Source organism: Mytilus californianus, unplaced genomic scaffold (genome assembly GCF_021869535.1).
Source record: "Mytilus californianus isolate M0D057914Y unplaced genomic scaffold, xbMytCali1.0.p SCAF_15, whole genome shotgun sequence".
Classification (NCBI taxonomy): Eukaryota; Metazoa; Mollusca; class Bivalvia; order Mytilida; family Mytilidae; genus Mytilus; species Mytilus californianus.
The window spans coordinates 21,751,247-21,768,486 of record NW_026262637.1 but is presented as its reverse complement, the minus strand read 5'-3'; the positions used below and the strand labels follow the sequence as shown (position 1 = coordinate 21,768,486).

Sequence of the window (17,240 nt, the reverse complement as noted above, 5' to 3'; positions counted from 1 at the left end):
ATATTTTTCATGTCGGGGCCTTTTATAGCCGAATATACGATATTGATTTTTTCATTGTTGAAGGCCGTACGGTTACCTATATAATTGCTTACATCCACTTCAATTGAACTTTGGTGGATAGTTGCCTCATTAGCAATCATACCACATCTCCTTATCTTTATATTCATACTTGACAGCTTGACAGTGATGAGCACTTTTCGGATCTCTCAGGTACCTACTTCCTGTTTGTCAATACTACGAATTAATCAATATGCTGAATGTACTTAACATGTTTCGTCACAAATTTTCGAAAACTACAGAACAGGATGTTTTCATATCTGGTTAGCAGCTTAACAGTGGTGAACTGTAAAATGTGTACGCTTTTAGGATCTGTTGCTGTTTTCCGATGCGTTGAATTACGAGTGCGGGTATGCTTAGCACGACTTAGCGTACATTTTTCTTTACGTTTACAGTTAGATAATTTCTATTACACATCTAAGAGCATTTGTCAATCTAATGTATTTTCAGCAGGTAAAACTATATCATCTGCATATTAAAACAAATTACATATTTTCTCTTCCTCTACCAAAATTTAAACATTTAAATTTTTAACATCATCTTCCAAAGTATTTACAAAAAAAATTGGAACTTACTAACCAAAATGTAGCTTAAAACTGAAAAAGAAAATGGAATATGGGGCGTAATGTTATATCGTTTTGTCCTGTGTAGATATTAAGGACAACGCGATGTACTCTCAAACACACAAGGAAAAAAGGAATAGCCGACTAACTCTTTCACTATTTATTGACCTACTTTTCTATTTCCACGCATAAAGGACCACATAAACACATGTTTGTTCAAATTTTACATTATCATTTAAAAATACTGACCCTCCTTATCTTAACATAGCTGTCCATCGTTTAAAACAACAGTGCGTTCAGTCCAATTTTATAGATTTACTCAGTCACCTTTTATAAAGATATTTTTTTTTTAAATCAGACCTATTGCCAGCGACTTTCGTAGATTTCAATAGAACTGACGAGGAGATATCTTCAAGATTCAAAACAGTTTGCACCTAAATGTTTTGTATTGAAATGAATTGTTACGTAACTGTTTGTTTTTAAATTACAACCTATACATTTAGTGCAATTTTAAAGCATATGACAAAATATGGATTCAATAAACGTTTTATTACCATACAACAGATGTAAACCATCCAAAGATGACATTTAGATCAGTTTTAGCTTCTATCGTAGATCTCCCATTAACATCGTTTAATATGGAAATGATATCTGGCTCGGGACAAATCTAAATAAAAAATGAGGTAACGCGAAACAATTCCTATCATCTAACAAATATGTTTGTTGTTTAAAGTTCTGTATATGCACCACAAACTAATGTATCTTAATGTGTAATACGTTAGGGTGATGTTTAATTTGTTTACTGCTTTTCTTATCTTAAGGCAATTCAAAATTGACAAATTGTATGAACACCTCTATTGATGAAGACCGTATGTTCTTAAAAGACTTTTATTTTTGTGATGTCGGGTTGCTGATTCCTTGATATATACTTCCAAAAATCTACTTTGGCAAATTGTATTAGCGTTTTGTATTCGGACATTCGTTGAAGGAAAACATCGTGTAACAAACATTATTACGCTCTATTTTCATATATTTACTTGTAAAGTTTAATCATGTTTTAGGTTGAAGCTGTCACACTGTGGTTAAATCTACATTAATTAAAAGTATTTTTCAAGATAGCATTCAAATTAATAAACTGCTATTTCTAAAGTATTTACTAACTTGGTATTGATTCGTTTAAAAGTTCACGATAACTTTATGAAGAAAAGAATGAACAATATATTTACATATACCACTAATTAGGATATATAGAACCTGGTTGTAAATATATGCGTTTATTTCACAACCAATATAACGACGTGAAGTATGAAATAGTTATTTACTAAATTTGCATAAATTCACTAATTGCAGATTTTACAAAGAGTTAGAGACAATAATAGTACACAGCCTGGCCTGTTCATATTTTTGAGATGGCAATTAGTTGTATCATTGAAATCGAACAGGTGTCATCGAGTTCTATGTGATCGAATTGATAGCAACGTTGAATTATTAAACACGGACATATTGCTTGACCAACTGGACATATCATAAGTAATTGGACTAAAAACCACTTATAGATTTCAGTTACAGTTCGTGGATTGGGTCATCATTTAAATATATACATTGACCTGGTGACTTTGTAGGAAGAAGATGCTGTACATGTGAAATCCTACTGATCAGTCAGCATTACTATTTTAAACTATAAACGGATAGAACAATTATAGTTTATCTCTTTAGCGATGCCTTGGAGTGATGCAATTCAATCCTTATTTATTCAGCAGAATTGATTGAGTTCAAGATTAACCATAATTAAAATTGATTACGTTATGGAATATGGTTTATTACTTGACAGAACGTGTTCTAAATATAAATATAGTACATTGTAATTGTTTTACACGGACATTACCCCCGAGGCAAATTTGATGACATGTCGGACAACACTTCTATTTTAAAGTTACATTTAATTTTCTTCTAACAGTGACATACTCCTCTGGGGCTTACCTTACCAGTAAACCACATCTATTGGTTTAACACCGATTTGCAATTATAGATCGCAGACTTTATTAGTAAGCGAAAAGTAAATATTTTGACAGCAAATGATGTAAAAAGTGGAAGTGCAAAATGTCGTTTTTACCTGGAGGTCAAAGGGTATCTACCATGAAAAGGTAAAAACATTAGTAGTATCTATAGTTGTAGTGGCGACATTAATTATTTTTTTGTAACTGGTAAAAGTTACATGCTTACTTTCTTGTTTTTGTTGTTGTTTAAATACAAAATTTTACGAAGATTCCATTCGCCAATTAATTGTTGTTCATTGCTGTGTTGTGTTTGTAACTTTAAGATAAAGCACAGTTAGCATACTTTCTTCGTTTTCTTTAAAGTCAATTTTGTCTTGCTTTACTAAACCCAAGACATTACTGCCGTATAGGAGTGTGATTTATATATCATCTAGTTACACTTTCAGTTCATTTATTTAATTTTTTTATCGTAATGAGGATTTTTGACAATCTTGGGTGGTATTATTTTTATTTGAATTAATACCTCTTCTCTACGCATGATCATACGAATTCATATACTGTAAGTTACATGCTATCTTGTGAAATACGCTAGAAAACAACCCAGTTCTTAATTTTTGCTGTAAATTAATGCTATTTCTACAACTCTTCTGCAAGATACAATGTCTACTATTTTTTCATGTTTCATTTGACCGTTATGGAATAACCGTTTCCAGATGATATCGGATATGATCCTTATGTCGTAACTACAATACCATTCCCTTTTCACGAATGTGACCTACCGAATTAGACTATTTACCTGATTTGTAATAACATAAGCAACACGACGGGTGCCACATGTGGAGCAGGCTCTGATTACCCTTCCGGAGCACCTGAGATCACCCACAGTTTTTGGTGGGGTTCGTGTTGCTTAGTCTTTCGTTTTCTATGTTGTGTCATCTGTACTATTATTTGTCTGTTTGTCTTTTTATTTTTGGCCATGGCGTTGTCAGTTTGTTTTCGATCTATGAGTTTGACTGTCCCTCTGGTATCTTTCGTCCCTCTTTGATAAAGTTTCCTTTGGGTAAATTAATTTTTTTTTAATTCAATACATCTTGCTAAATTGGGGCGGGTAAACAAACTTTCAAATAATAATAAGGTTTGACTATAAGGCTACTAATATAGTAAGGTGTAAAGCAGCAACATTTTCTCCATCCGGTGACCGCTAAAAAAATCCAGCTCAAAATGTCTATCTAGAACAAAGCAGGGTTTATATTCATATCACATTATTATATTCTCATCCTGAATTTACATTTAATTTGTCACTGGATCTGAAACAGTCACCACCCATCAATTGTGTGTTGTCTACCTTTACCTGTGTAAATAGTCATCGTTTTGATAAATGTACTTTACTGATTGCAACACGATGGGGATTGGTAACTTCCTTGTATTGGTCATTTTCATGCGGTCACATTCTGTAAATTTAACTTATTCACTATATAAAAAATGTTAAAATCACCAAAATTATTACAGCTTTTTAGAATTTTGGCTTTCGATACTTTTTTACTTCGCTATTGGTTTGGCATTCCAAATTTTGTTATATCAGCGCCACTGATGAATCTATAGACGATACGCATGTCATGCGTTGTCAATTATGTGCCTGGTATGTTTGATTCGTTTTAAATATAAAACACTTTGATTTAACATTTTCAGAAACGTAATATATGTATTTGGTCAGCTAATTTCCTTATAAACTAAAGAACAACACAGTTTTTTACAAATTCTAAATTAGACCTTGAATTTTGATAGAAGTGTAACATCTTGGATAAGCAGGAAGTTTTGACACTTAACAAAACTTTGGATGATTTAACATAATACCAGGATAAACACAAAATATTACAACGATTTACCAGTCGATATTTTGTAGATTATAGTTGAATATTTTTTTTAATTTTTGTTTTGTTAAAAATCATCTTCTTATAGATGTAGAGATTTTGTATTGCAGATGAGCGAATGATACGCGTTTGACAGAAATTTTAAAAGTAGCACGAGAACGACACAAAGAAGTCAAAGCGTTTATTGTCGAACTACGTCTATGTTTAAATATATATGATAAAGAGACGCACCCCCTACCCTCTAAAAAAATAACAAAAACAAAACCAAAAGCAAAAACAAACAAAAGAAAACGTGCACTGAGATGTTCTATCAAGATCAAAGTTACAAGTTTTTTCATCAAGCTTTTTTGGGACCCCTCCCCCTTCCAAAAAAAAAGAAAGAGAAAGAGAAAAGACTAGATATATATGGTGATTTCTTGCCACTTTTGTTTCTGCAAGGGGTTCCAATAAGATTTTATCAATGTGTGAATGGTTTCTCCGATGGTTGTAAATGACACATTATCAGACACAATATATAAGTTTTCAAATGCTATATTGTCCGACAACAACCAGACAAACCAGGATATGCTGGGCACAGGACCAATCCTACTCAAATCTCTTCTGATTGAATTTCAAAGGCTGTGCACCTAGTCACAGTTTAGGCTGTTTTCTACATTAAAAGGAAATCAAATGGATTAAAAATAACATATTTAGTAATGGTGATTAAATAGTTGCAAATGATGAATATTTCAATAGTTTTATTCAGTGAATAGACCTAGACGAATCAGATAAGACTTGATAAAGGAAACCCCTGATCAATCTTTTTCTGAATGGAACTTCAAAGGTTGTTAGCCTAGTCACAAGTTAGGTTTAAATTGAGAACAGGTATTTTCATGCGCAGTTACTCTTCTAATATAAGTCAAAAAATAAAATATGTTAGGGTGACATGTCTTCCATTGTTACCTTTTGGACTATAAGCATGTTAAAATCCCGGATTAGCGTGTCTGTGAAGGATTTTTTAGTACGAGTTCTTGTTCTGAAATGCGTGCAATAATAGCCCTTGGACGTTGAACACAATGTAATGCACCATCATCATTATCATCATCATCATCATCATCATCTAAACAAACTAAACAAACGGTTATTGGTCGAAAATCGTCTGACTTTTCTGAAACGCGGGCCATCTGAGCGGTATATTGGCTCATTTCAAGCTTTAGTTTTTCAGTATATCCGGATTCAGTATCAATTAAGAGTATATATATTGATGTAAGAAAATACCTGTAACATTTAAAAAAATGAAAATAAACGGAAGTGAAAACAAGAAGATTGATATTATGTTTACATAATTAATGATATGTACTACCTTTCAATACACCTTTCAATACACAACTCGTAGTCTGCCCTTAAGAACAACTTTGTACATTCTTGACGGTGAGTGCAAATAAAATCTTGTTTACAACTAATTTTAATGGGTGCGGTTCTTTGCAGATTTAAACATTAGCGACACTTAGTTTAAGTGTTATCCTTTGTAGATTTGCTGTTTGATGTATTTTGCCATTGTAATTTTTGTTACTCATATAATTTTCATTTTTACATCTCAACTTTTTTTATCTGTCGACAACACGGAAGTCCTCAGAATATCCACTTTGTTTCTTTAATATACTTTTGTATTTAATTTATTATCATCGAATATTTTTTAGGTTCTATTCTAAAATTTGACAATATACAAAAAGGTATCTATGTTGATTTCTCCTAATTTGCTACCTATTAAATCAAATAGCAAGTATTAAGACATAAACATACGTTAAATACTCTAGCATAGACATAAGTCACAATCTATTCACAAGCAACAGTTTTGTTTTACAAAAACAATTGTATCTTATACCTTGTATATATGTTGTTATTTCAGATTGTTTATTTAAAAAATATGATTGGTATGTGTTATAATGCCTCGTGTGGGTCCATGGTTGATATGATAAAATATTTGATTTGATTTGAATCTCAATTTATAAATATGGGTAAAATGACAGTTAAGATGTTGAACTCTCTTTTTAAGTTTTTATTCAGAATCAGGAATTTCATTTCTCGTCCTACGTACAGAGTCACGACAAACTAGCACGCGTATTTCCGTTGATACCCATCACAGCACGCGAAGCGAACATAGACTTCCCGTGACCTTTTGAAGTTTTGGTGAATTCATATGTCCTCTTTACCGACTTGGACTGATAATAAAGACTATCTGACTTTATAATGCATGGTACTTAAGCTGAGATAAGGTATTTTGATCGACTGAACCTTTTTATAAAGATTATTTAAGGAAAGCGTATTATTACTAAAAAAAATTGAAAATAACACTTTATTAATGTCATGAGTCCGAAACACTTTTCTAGACTTGCTCTCATAAAGAACGCTATAAACCAAATGTTTGAAAGCGAGGGATGTGTGTAAGTACCAAAACACGTGAAGGGCTAACTGACCAGAAGGGACCTTTCAAAATAGCCAAATACATCTAAGGTCAACATTGACTGCGGTAGTTGGATCCTTTTCTTAGTTTCTTAATAATAGCTAAATTTACCAACAGGCAATTAAAGAAAAGTATGTTATAAAGCATGTCAGTACCAAAGCACTGACTACACTTGGGGACTATTAGTCCACTAGCAGCGGTATATATGAACTCAGTGCTCTAAAAATGAAAATAACGCTTAATAAATTGCATGCGTCCGAAGCGTTTTCTAGATTTACCTTCATCTGGAACTATTAAAACTAAATACTTGAAATCCAAGTATGTTTAAGCATTGAAACACGTGAAGAGCATATGACAAATAAGGACATAACAAAATAGCAAAATCTATATAAGGTCAACTTTTCCTGAAGGAGTAGGAACTTTATTTCTTTAATAATTTCTTAATTTATTCATATTAGAAAAACCATTACATGGTGACGGTAATAACTATTAAGGACATGGAATATTGTTTAACCTAGAAATATAAATTCATAATACTAGTATACATAAACTGACATGGAATACAGACCACTGTTTCAATCAACTGGACAAAAGAAAAACAAACACAGTTATTGTATTATGTTGTTTTTTCACAAAAAAACAAAAACAAGGGCAAAATTGTCAATTTTCACTATTGAACATTACAAAAAGCCGAATCTTAAACACTACAGTCCATATCACCCTGAAACTTTGTAGTATGTTTCTCTTACACAAAGGTACTTATTGCAAAAAAAAATAATCTTATTTTGCACCATGGACCTAATTTGGACACAAAATATCATGGCTGGTCACATATGACAAGACGAATACACCATATAATAAGATCTACCAAAAGAAATATACGGTGTATCTAATGCTGAAAATAGTAAAACTTTGCATCAAACAGTTCAATCAAGCGTAACCAATATAAGGCAAATCTCGCGGCTCTTTTAATTCTGTGTTTATGAATAAATAGAACTTGATACGTGACTTTGGTTTTAAATGGCAACTTCAAAATTTGCAACAATCGACAGATGTTTTAAAAGAATTTCCAACAGTCAATAGATGCCCTTGGTAATGAAATGAAGTTATCTTGCAGATGCTTAAGGTCTGATCTATTTCGTTGGTCTCATTTGTCATTCTAGCTCTAAATAGGAGGTATCGATTGTATACTAGATGATGAACACGTTATAAATTTGGTGTGTCCGAAGCGCTTTCTGGATTTACTTTTATCAGTAACACCCAAAGGGAAAAGCATGAAAGACTAGGGTGATTAATTAAGGGGTAATATGACCAAGAAGGACATAAGAGAACAACCAAATCCACCTAAGATAAAAAAAAAATCTAAATAAATCAACGGCGATTTTAAGAATCATGTTAGCGTATAGAGCTGATGATACCATCGGAGACTAGCAGTCGACCACCAGTGGTCTTGACCCAGTGTCAGAAAGTTAAAATAACACTTCTGAATTTACCTTCCTTTGAAACGCTCAAACCCCCTCACCAAAACAGATTTGCCAAGTTTTTCATAATTTTTAGATTTCTTTAATCTTTAGTTTTATCCAAAGTTTATATTTAACCATGCATATTAAATTTAATTTATTACACAAAAATAACATATTGAGAAAAGCGTCAAGCAAAACTCACACCAAAACCGACGAAAACTAGGCGGGTATCTCCCTATCAAATATGTATTCCCCTTTTTCAAATTTCTGAATAAAATTGTCTTATAACACTGAATGAATAAATCTAAGGTCACCTCACCACCCCCATGTTATAATAGTTTATCACATTATAGATATGTACTAATATATAAACAGGAAAACACCGCAATTGTTCTCTGGATGTTCGCCCTCTGCACCGGAAGTTGTGATATCGTCTGATAAACAAACTTATTGTTTACATAAGAAGTATTTATTAAATATTTAACAAATTCAACGAACTGAAAATGAATGACCTAACCCACTCAAAACAATATTTTTCACAGTAAGTACATCATACATGCATATTCATATATATATATATATATATATATATATATATAGAAGAGACAAGGAAAGAACAATAAAAAAGTGAAATTTAAAAGGAAGATTCAATAATAAGAAAAATGAGTTTGAAAAGGGAATTGCTGGTTAAAAGCATCAGGAATAGGCGACTTCGCAGTGTGTAAGTCTCTTTATATACATTTTTGTTTTCGTGCATGAATTATGCAGATCTTCTATGCGATTGCATAATAATACGTACACTGAAATTATGATTCCAAGGCTTTCTTATTATTTGTATATAGTTCACAAGCACGCACAACAAATATAATGTAACAGACACTTTTCGAACCATATGTTAAAACTGCACTAAGCAGAAGTTGCAGAAAATTACAGAATAAATTCTGTATGAAATTATCATCCTATAGTCTTTCAATGTTTTGCTCTTGGGCGTTCCAAATAAAATTCAATCCAGAAAAGTGTTTCGGACGCACTAAATTTTCAACATGTTATTTTCATTATCTACTCAAGTACATTCTTCTGGCTTTGAGCTTGCCAGCTGTTGATCTGGATCGGACTCACGATCTCATTCTCTAGATACCATCGATGCTATTCTACAAATTGCAAATTGAATAAGAATTATCAAACATGCCAGACAAACGTAGATGATAATTTGGATTAAATATTTTGAAATAGTCTAATACTCTTCTAGTACGCATCTAGACTTGAATGTCTCGTGTATATCAACTGCACATTTTTTATCTTCAGACACAGTCTGGCAAATATTGCAGATGCGTGGAAAGGATACACAGTTGGTGGGAGACGTGGATCCACCTTAAGTTCAATACGCATGTCTGCCGGAAATGCACTCGATTGTGCTGCCAGACACGAGTCTTTAGAATGGTAAGTATTTTTTTTATTTTTGATTATATGTACAATCTACCAGCCATGTCCAGAGAATTTTTCATGTTACATGTTATGTTCATTTAAATATCCGGGTTCACCATTTTTTCATACACTGTATTTCAGCCGACATTTTTTTCTCCGTTATTTAATGTAAATTAGAAGCTATGTTCTGATTTTGTTTTCATTATTCAAGAAAATATATTTCATATAGTTTTAAAGTTTTCGCGCAGTTTTTCTTTTCGTACGTATGTAGAGATGTATTTAAATTGATTGTCTATTTTTGGTCGCTTTATATTATGTAATATTCTTATGACTACATTGTATTTTTGTTAAATTTACAAAATTTTAAACTGCAGCATTCAGATCGCTGTTATACAGATGTTCCAAAAGAAGAAGTTACAGGAAGGCGAACTTTATACATTACAAGAACATGTCAGGTATATTAACGCTAGAGTAAAATTAAAAGAAAACTTTTCTAAATGCAAGATACAATTAACTAAATATGCATCTCGGACTTCTTTTGAACTGAATTTTACTGTGCGTATTGCTGTGTGTTTGTTTTTTTCCACATTGGCTAGAGTATAGTTAGAGGTATAGGAGAGGGTTGAGATCTCACAAAACATGTTTAATCCCGCCGCATGTTTGCGACTGTCCCAAGTCATGAACCTCTGGCCTTTGTAAGTATTGTATGTTTTTTTAATTTTGGTACATTTATATGTTTCGGAGTTTAGCGTGACGTCCATTTTCGCTGAACTTGTTTACATTATTGTTTAGGGGCCAGCTGAAGCCCGCCTCCGGGTGCGGGATTTTCTCGCTGTGTTGAAGACCCATTGGTGGCCTTGGGCTATTTTCTGCTCTTTGGTCGAGTTGTTGTCTCTTTGACGCATTCCCCGTTTTCATTCTCAATTTAATTTTCCAAGTTATGTCTGACTTTCTCTTATTTGTACTTGTTAGAGGAAGTTGAATTTCTCTTTAAATACCTATATATACTACTAGTAAGTCAGAAATATGCAACTCTCATGTTGTTTTAGAGAATGTAAACTTGATTAACCAAGAAATTGTGACATTATTCCCTTTCCAATTGCGTTAGAAATGTTGAATCAAATTCCGTATTCAGTTTTTCAATTTTGTATACCCCACTCCAAAGGAGATGGTACACAGTTTTACCCCTGCCTGTCCGTCATTCCATCATTCTGTCTGTCTGTCCCATGAAATATACCCCAGTTGCATACCTGTGATTCTTTGTATCAGTTATAAGAACCATTTAAAACGTGCAGTACATGATTCAGTTTCTTAATCTTTAATTAAATTTTTAGTTTTAAGAAATGTGTGATAATATGAAAACTAAAATCAAATGAAAATCAAATGAAAATAAGTTATCAAGTTGATATAGTGCTTGTGAAATCCAAATGTAAATTTAAACGAGATTTAATTTCAGTTCAAATCCTGTTCAAAATGATCGAAGGAAAACAAAAACAAGTGTCCCCAAACATTTCAAAGAAAAGGAATTTCAACATGTATATATGTTACAGTAAATGTGTATAATTAGGGATTATGTAGAATCTCTGCAATTTTTAAGGATTATGTAGAATCACTAGAAAATATGTCAGGGATTATACATAATAAATGGAATGAAGAGACAATGAATAAATGTTAAATAATTTATTCTCTAAAATCATTATTAAACATCTTTAGAAGCATAAATATTAAAATGTTAAGCACAAATCTGTTTCGGTGGGACGGATGGAAGGACGGACGGAGACCATTACATTTATACTCACAGCAGCGCAACGCGCGGGTGACAAAAAGAACCGGAGCTCACAAGATGTTCTGTAAATATAAATCTTTCTGTTGCATTAGTAAACTCTTAAAGTGGAGACTAGGTGCCTTTAATACATGTATTACCTGACTATTTATTGGCTAAACGCCAATCAACAATCAATCAATTACACAGCCAATTAAAAAACTGAACAAATTGTAAGATCGTTTAAATACAGATCCATTTGAACGTAATTTATTGAGTGTTCTGAAATTGTTAGTGTCACAGACTTGAGAAGTGAATTCATCACAATAATTGTATTTACAATTGCATCTTTTATAGAGAGCTTGTGAAGACAGAAGCTGGTCCATTGATTTATGATTATTTCAAGGTAATATGTTCTATGTGTTGTATACATTTAATTTCATTAATGTTTTCAAACAAATTTCAATACTGAACTCAAACAAACTCTAATTAGTACAGTAGAAGATCAGGAATGTACAGACAAAAATTTCAACAATGTTAAAAGATTGTTTCATAAAGAATGGCAGAAAATACTAAGGGGATATTCAAAACTCTTAAATTGAAGAAAAACTGATAACGTCATGACACAATACAAAAAAAACAAAGAAAACTAAAGACTGAGCAACACGCACCTTACCAAAAACCCATACATGTAGGTGAAGTGCTCCGGAAGGGGTTATAATTTTATGCTCCACATGTGGCACCCGTCGTGTTGTTCGTGCATGTACAAATGCGGTGATGAGTCCCCTCGGTGATGTCACAATTTAGGAAAAGGGGACGGGATTGTGGTTACGGTAATTGGGATATATATGTGGTCATCTGTGACACAGATATTCCATAACGGTCAACCAACTCGTGATGGCTTCCGTAAAACTTTCGATGAGATGACTAAAAACTGTAGAATTATGGTGTTATTTAAGTATAAATATTTTATGTCTCTTTTAGGATAAATTGTTGAAGAAAGGAATGGTTATTCTACGTGAATATATGAAAAACGATTTAGGTAAGGCGGTCACTAATGGATAAATGTTGTTGTTTAAACATATTCTTAGATACACCAAACATGAGCATAAATGCATGAATACGTTGAATCTATTCCTGTTGTTTTGTTAGAAATCTGGATCTATAGACGAGTATATGGCATATGAGTTTGGTCAGTAATTTTTTTCATTTTACTGGAAGCGTTTTAATAAAGTTTCATCATATCATGAAGTTTTGCAAGTCTTGGATCGGTAACCCTATGTTGTAAAACCCTGTTCTTTGATAATGTATTAAAAGTGTTTTTCTTTTCTTTCGATATAGGTTCCATTCTTTTGAATAAAATAAGTGACCAATGGAATTACTTTTACACAGAAATATTACCAACAATACAAGCAATGTTATACCAACTTCCGGTTAGTAAATTCAATAATTCATAACAAAACATTACAAAACGTATATGACGTGAAACAAGATGAAGATTGAAGACTATTGTATGGATTGGACAGTAAGCGTGTCACACAGGAACACATTATATTCATTGTCAAAAGACAGGCGAAGGATACCAAAGGGACATTCAAACTCATACTAGTAAGTCGAAAACAAACTGACAACGCCATGGCTAAACAAGAAAAAGACCAACAGACAAACAACAGTACACAAAACACAACATAGAAAACTAAAGACTGAGCAACACGAACCCCACCCAAAACTGGGGGTGATATTAGGTGCTACGGAAGGGTAAGCAGATCCTGCTCCACATGTGGTACCCGTCGTGTTGCTCATATTAGTATAACCCGGTGATAAGTGTTATTCGGTTGGTCACATTCGCGGAAAAGGGAACGGGATTGTAGTTAAGACAATTGGAACATATCCGTTGTCATCTGTGAAACAGATATTCCATAATGGTCAACCAACTCGTGATGGCGTCCGTAAAATTTACGAAGGGATGATTTCAACTTCACCACTTGGAACTCTTGGTATCAGGCACAAACATGTAAAAAATTACATCTAAACAGTCATAAAATTGACCATGAGTTAGAAAGCATAGCCCGTGTAACCCTGTTTTGATTATTTTAAATCTTAAACATAAATGGTAAATACAGGAAAAACAACACTAGAAAGCTAATGGTCTGCGTGTTGGAACCTCTTTAAATCAAGAAGAAAAGAGGGTTGCAAGGAAGAATAAAAACCTTTTTATTTGACACAGCTGTTACTGTAGAATCATTTCCATTTTCTTTTTTTTATTTGGTACAACTGTTACTGTAGAATCATTTCCATTTTTCTTTTTTTTATTTGGCACAACTGTTACTGTAGAATCATTTCCATTTTTCTTTTTTTTATTTGTTATTTGTTTTTACAGGAGGTCTTAAATGCTTTAAGTAACATGACATTTTTTTCAGGTGAAAGTTGGCGATAAATCAGTTCGACAAGTGACGTTACTCAGTTTTCGTGATATTGTTGTATTGAAAGTAGGGACAGAAGGTAATTAAATATTCGCTAATATTTTGATATAAAACAAGCGGCAGGTACATTTTGAAATATGTAAAATACAGGTACATAAATAATACAAAATCCGTTTGATTGACTTAGATATTACATAACATTATTACAATGTCAGACTACTTAAATTGATGTTAGAATCCATCTTGATATAGCTTTAACGTGCGAGTTCTAAAGTTCATCGTCGATCACGTTCCAGAATATGTCAAGATGTTAGGCAGATAAAAGTACCTTTATTTGCTATTATTTCCAAATATATGTTGTAAATTCTATCGCATGTAACCAATCCGTTTTGCCTTTCTGCCGACAATTCAGATGGAGATTGCAGATAAAATGAAAGCATACAACAAAATCTAAATGAAGAAACAAAACCCGTATAAACTTGATCTCGATCGCCTTCGCTTTGGTAATGCACACAACTGCTGCACTCGCTTATAAAAGAAGTCTACGTCTAATGCACCCCCACACACTTACCAAAACCTTTAGATATCCAAATATATGTAAAAGTTCTTATATTTTGATCATTTGAATTTTGTTTGTTTTCTATGATGCCCGAATAACATGCTAAGTAATTTAGTATTGATGGCAAATTCAGTTAAAGCTTTTCAAGATTTCAGGCGATATCGAGCTGAGAACTTCATGTTTACCTCTAGATGTATTGTTTTATCTTTTGTGATGTTGGTTTGCTGTCTCGTTGATGTATACCCACATTTACTTTTATTCATAGCACAAATACAATTAAAATCATATTGTAGGGAAAACAAATTAATGCAAATCAGAAATACTTCAGAAGATATGCCAAACGGCAGTCTCAATTTTCATCAAAACTCAAATTAGGAAATTAATGACAATATGCATTGTATCTTTTTTTCAGAAACAATGTCGTCACTTCCGGATGATGATATTACACCAGACGTAAGACAGATGCTCTTAGTTCTACAGGTACTTCTGAAACTTCATCGACTACTTTTTTTTTAGAATAGATTTGTCTTCATTTTACTTTGCCGACAGCGAGAACTTCACGAAAAGAAGATGCGACTAAATGAATTAATGCATAGAAACCCTAGTGGAATCAAATATGTGAACTGGTTTTTAATAGCTTTCCTTGCCAAAAGGGCAAACAAATTTTATATGTTTGGGTACGTCCTCTGTAGTCTGTCGATCTATTTTTTCAAAAATTGTCTCCTCTAAAAATTCGGGCTAATTTGAACTAACTTGGCCTACATCATTCTTAGGGTATACCTTAATAGTTATTTCCGATGATACCGTTTTCAAGCCAACAAGGCTGATATAGCTTAAAAAAACTTGTGGGATAAAATTACAGAATGAGAATAAAAATCATCCAAGGGACAAATTGTATCAAACTTTAAGGAAATATTACATTTGTAATCCCCATCAGAATTTTAGTTGATGACCCGACCGTCTTAACACACGACATAAACCGTAACTAAAAAACAAAAAGGACAACGAATGATATAAATTCGTTTAAAAAAACACTTGAATGACCAATCGCTATCAAACTCTATTGATTGTTGGCAATGGCCATAGAATAAGAAGAGCGTCACAGGCTGTTAAGAGCCTATAGTTGTTAGTTCACTAAAATGTGAACCTTAACATGTATATACAATAATTACTTCTCTTATTTCACGAGATGCATAACTTTAGCTTTTTTTTAGAGTGTTCACGATGGCTATCCACCAAGCGAAAACCATCTGAGAATTGAAAAGTTAGTGGCAAGATGTGTAAGCCCATACTTAGGATTCTTTGGATTGTATGAAGGATCCCCTGTTCCAACAACAGAAGTTTCAATAAGACCAACAACCAATCCAAAACTTCTAGGTAAGTTGACAATAAGGGTCTTAAACTAAAAGCTGCCATGACTGTATCACTCGATGGCATAAATTCCGAATGGCAAGAATTTTGCTCAAAGGTTTAACTTCTTTTCATGTTTTATTCTATATATTTATTTTTTTTTTAATATCGGTCTGCAAAACTTCTTACATTTTTGAAGATGCATCGTAAACGATGTTTGCTTAAGATTTTGAATTTCGTACTACGTGAGCTAAATCGAGTACATAACATTCCAGAAACAATAACATATATCAAAAGAACGAATGAAAGTAAGATCAGTAAATTGCAGGAAATCCCAGAAGACCTTGTTATGTAAAGAAAGAGGTAAAAAACAAAAGATGTTTGATGGGATTTCAGCACAAAATAACCGATATTGATGATAGTTCGTATATCAAATAGTTATTGGTAAACTCATCGTAATCTACGTGGGCGACCACTTCTGCAAATCAATTGAATTACTAGTCATAACATATTCGAACATTTCGAAGAAATACTTCAATGTTTCAAACAACAATCGATGCAAAATAAAGTTAACGTGGTCAATAGTGTTTATGTTTAAATTAGCGTCAATTTTGTGACTAGACTATTTTCCTAATTTTAGTTATGACAATAACAAGAATGATTTTATTTGGCACAACATAACTTTAGTATTCTATCGTTCATCGTATCAAAAATATGTATTTTAATTCAAAATAACTTGAGCGTTGTAAATTTATTTGGGGCTTAATGCATGTTTATGTTCAGTGATTTTTATGTGTCTTAGCTTGTTCTAACACTGAAATATATGTATATTTGTAGAAAAATCAGAAGCCTATGAATTTGAAGCTAAACAACAATCTAGACCACGATCTATGCAATTGATTTCTCCGCGTTCTTCACATCGACCTGGTAACGGTTTTGTATTAAATCATCTATTAGCACCAGTAGTGGAACAGGAAACAGGACGGCGACACAGCATCGATGTCTATGACAAGCTAAACAAATGAACCATCATAAAAAGGAAATCGCAGAGAAATCCAAAACACTCAAAACGTACAAAGTCGCTAGAAATCCATAAGTGGTGACATCCATGGACGGATGCCACGACAATGAGAGCTTATGGAGACCAAAGACAATAATAGTACTTTTATGTCTACTATATCAACAAATTTCGGCTAAAGCTCATTTGAATATCACCGTGGGGAGTTGCTGCAATAATAAAATCATCTATTAGAAAACAATATGTGTCAGTTTCTAGAAAATAAAATGGGAAAATGAAACCCTTCACATTATCATTCACATGGTTTTG

The 17,240-nt window shown here is 32.8% G+C and overlaps 1 protein-coding gene across 3 annotated transcripts; it reads left to right on the top strand.

Moving 5' to 3' along the window:
- Positions 1-1,769: 1,769 nt before the first annotated feature.
- On the top strand, positions 1,770-17,211 carry LOC127725656 (proline-rich protein 5-like). Of its 3 annotated transcripts, none has more exons than XM_052232761.1 (10): positions 1,770-2,764; positions 9,700-9,834; positions 10,194-10,274; positions 11,939-11,987; positions 12,566-12,623; positions 12,923-13,014; positions 14,002-14,083; positions 14,976-15,043; positions 15,778-15,940; positions 16,751-17,211. In XM_052232761.1, exons 1-10 carry the CDS (start codon positions 2,721-2,723, stop codon positions 16,936-16,938), a joined length of 960 nt encoding a protein of 319 aa, XP_052088721.1. In that variant the 5' UTR covers positions 1,770-2,720; the 3' UTR covers positions 16,939-17,211. The 3 variants fall into 3 exon arrangements, with proteins under 3 accessions (XP_052088721.1, XP_052088722.1, XP_052088720.1); XM_052232762.1 differs by lacking the exon at positions 1,770-2,764 and adding an exon at positions 5,858-5,898; XM_052232760.1 differs by lacking the exon at positions 1,770-2,764 and adding an exon at positions 8,994-9,115.
- Positions 17,212-17,240: the final 29 nt, after the last annotated feature.

Coding starts and splice junctions, on each gene's coding strand:
- LOC127725656 (XM_052232760.1), top strand. CDS start 9,057: ATGAGTTTGAAAAGGGAATTGCTGGTTAAAAGCATCAGGAATAGGCGA. Junction 12,624..12,922: donor ATATATGAAAAACGATTTAG/GTAAGGCGGTCA, acceptor CTTTCGATATAG/GTTCCATTCTTTTGAATAAA. Junction 13,015..14,001: donor CAATGTTATACCAACTTCCG/GTTAGTAAATTC, acceptor CATTTTTTTCAG/GTGAAAGTTGGCGATAAATC.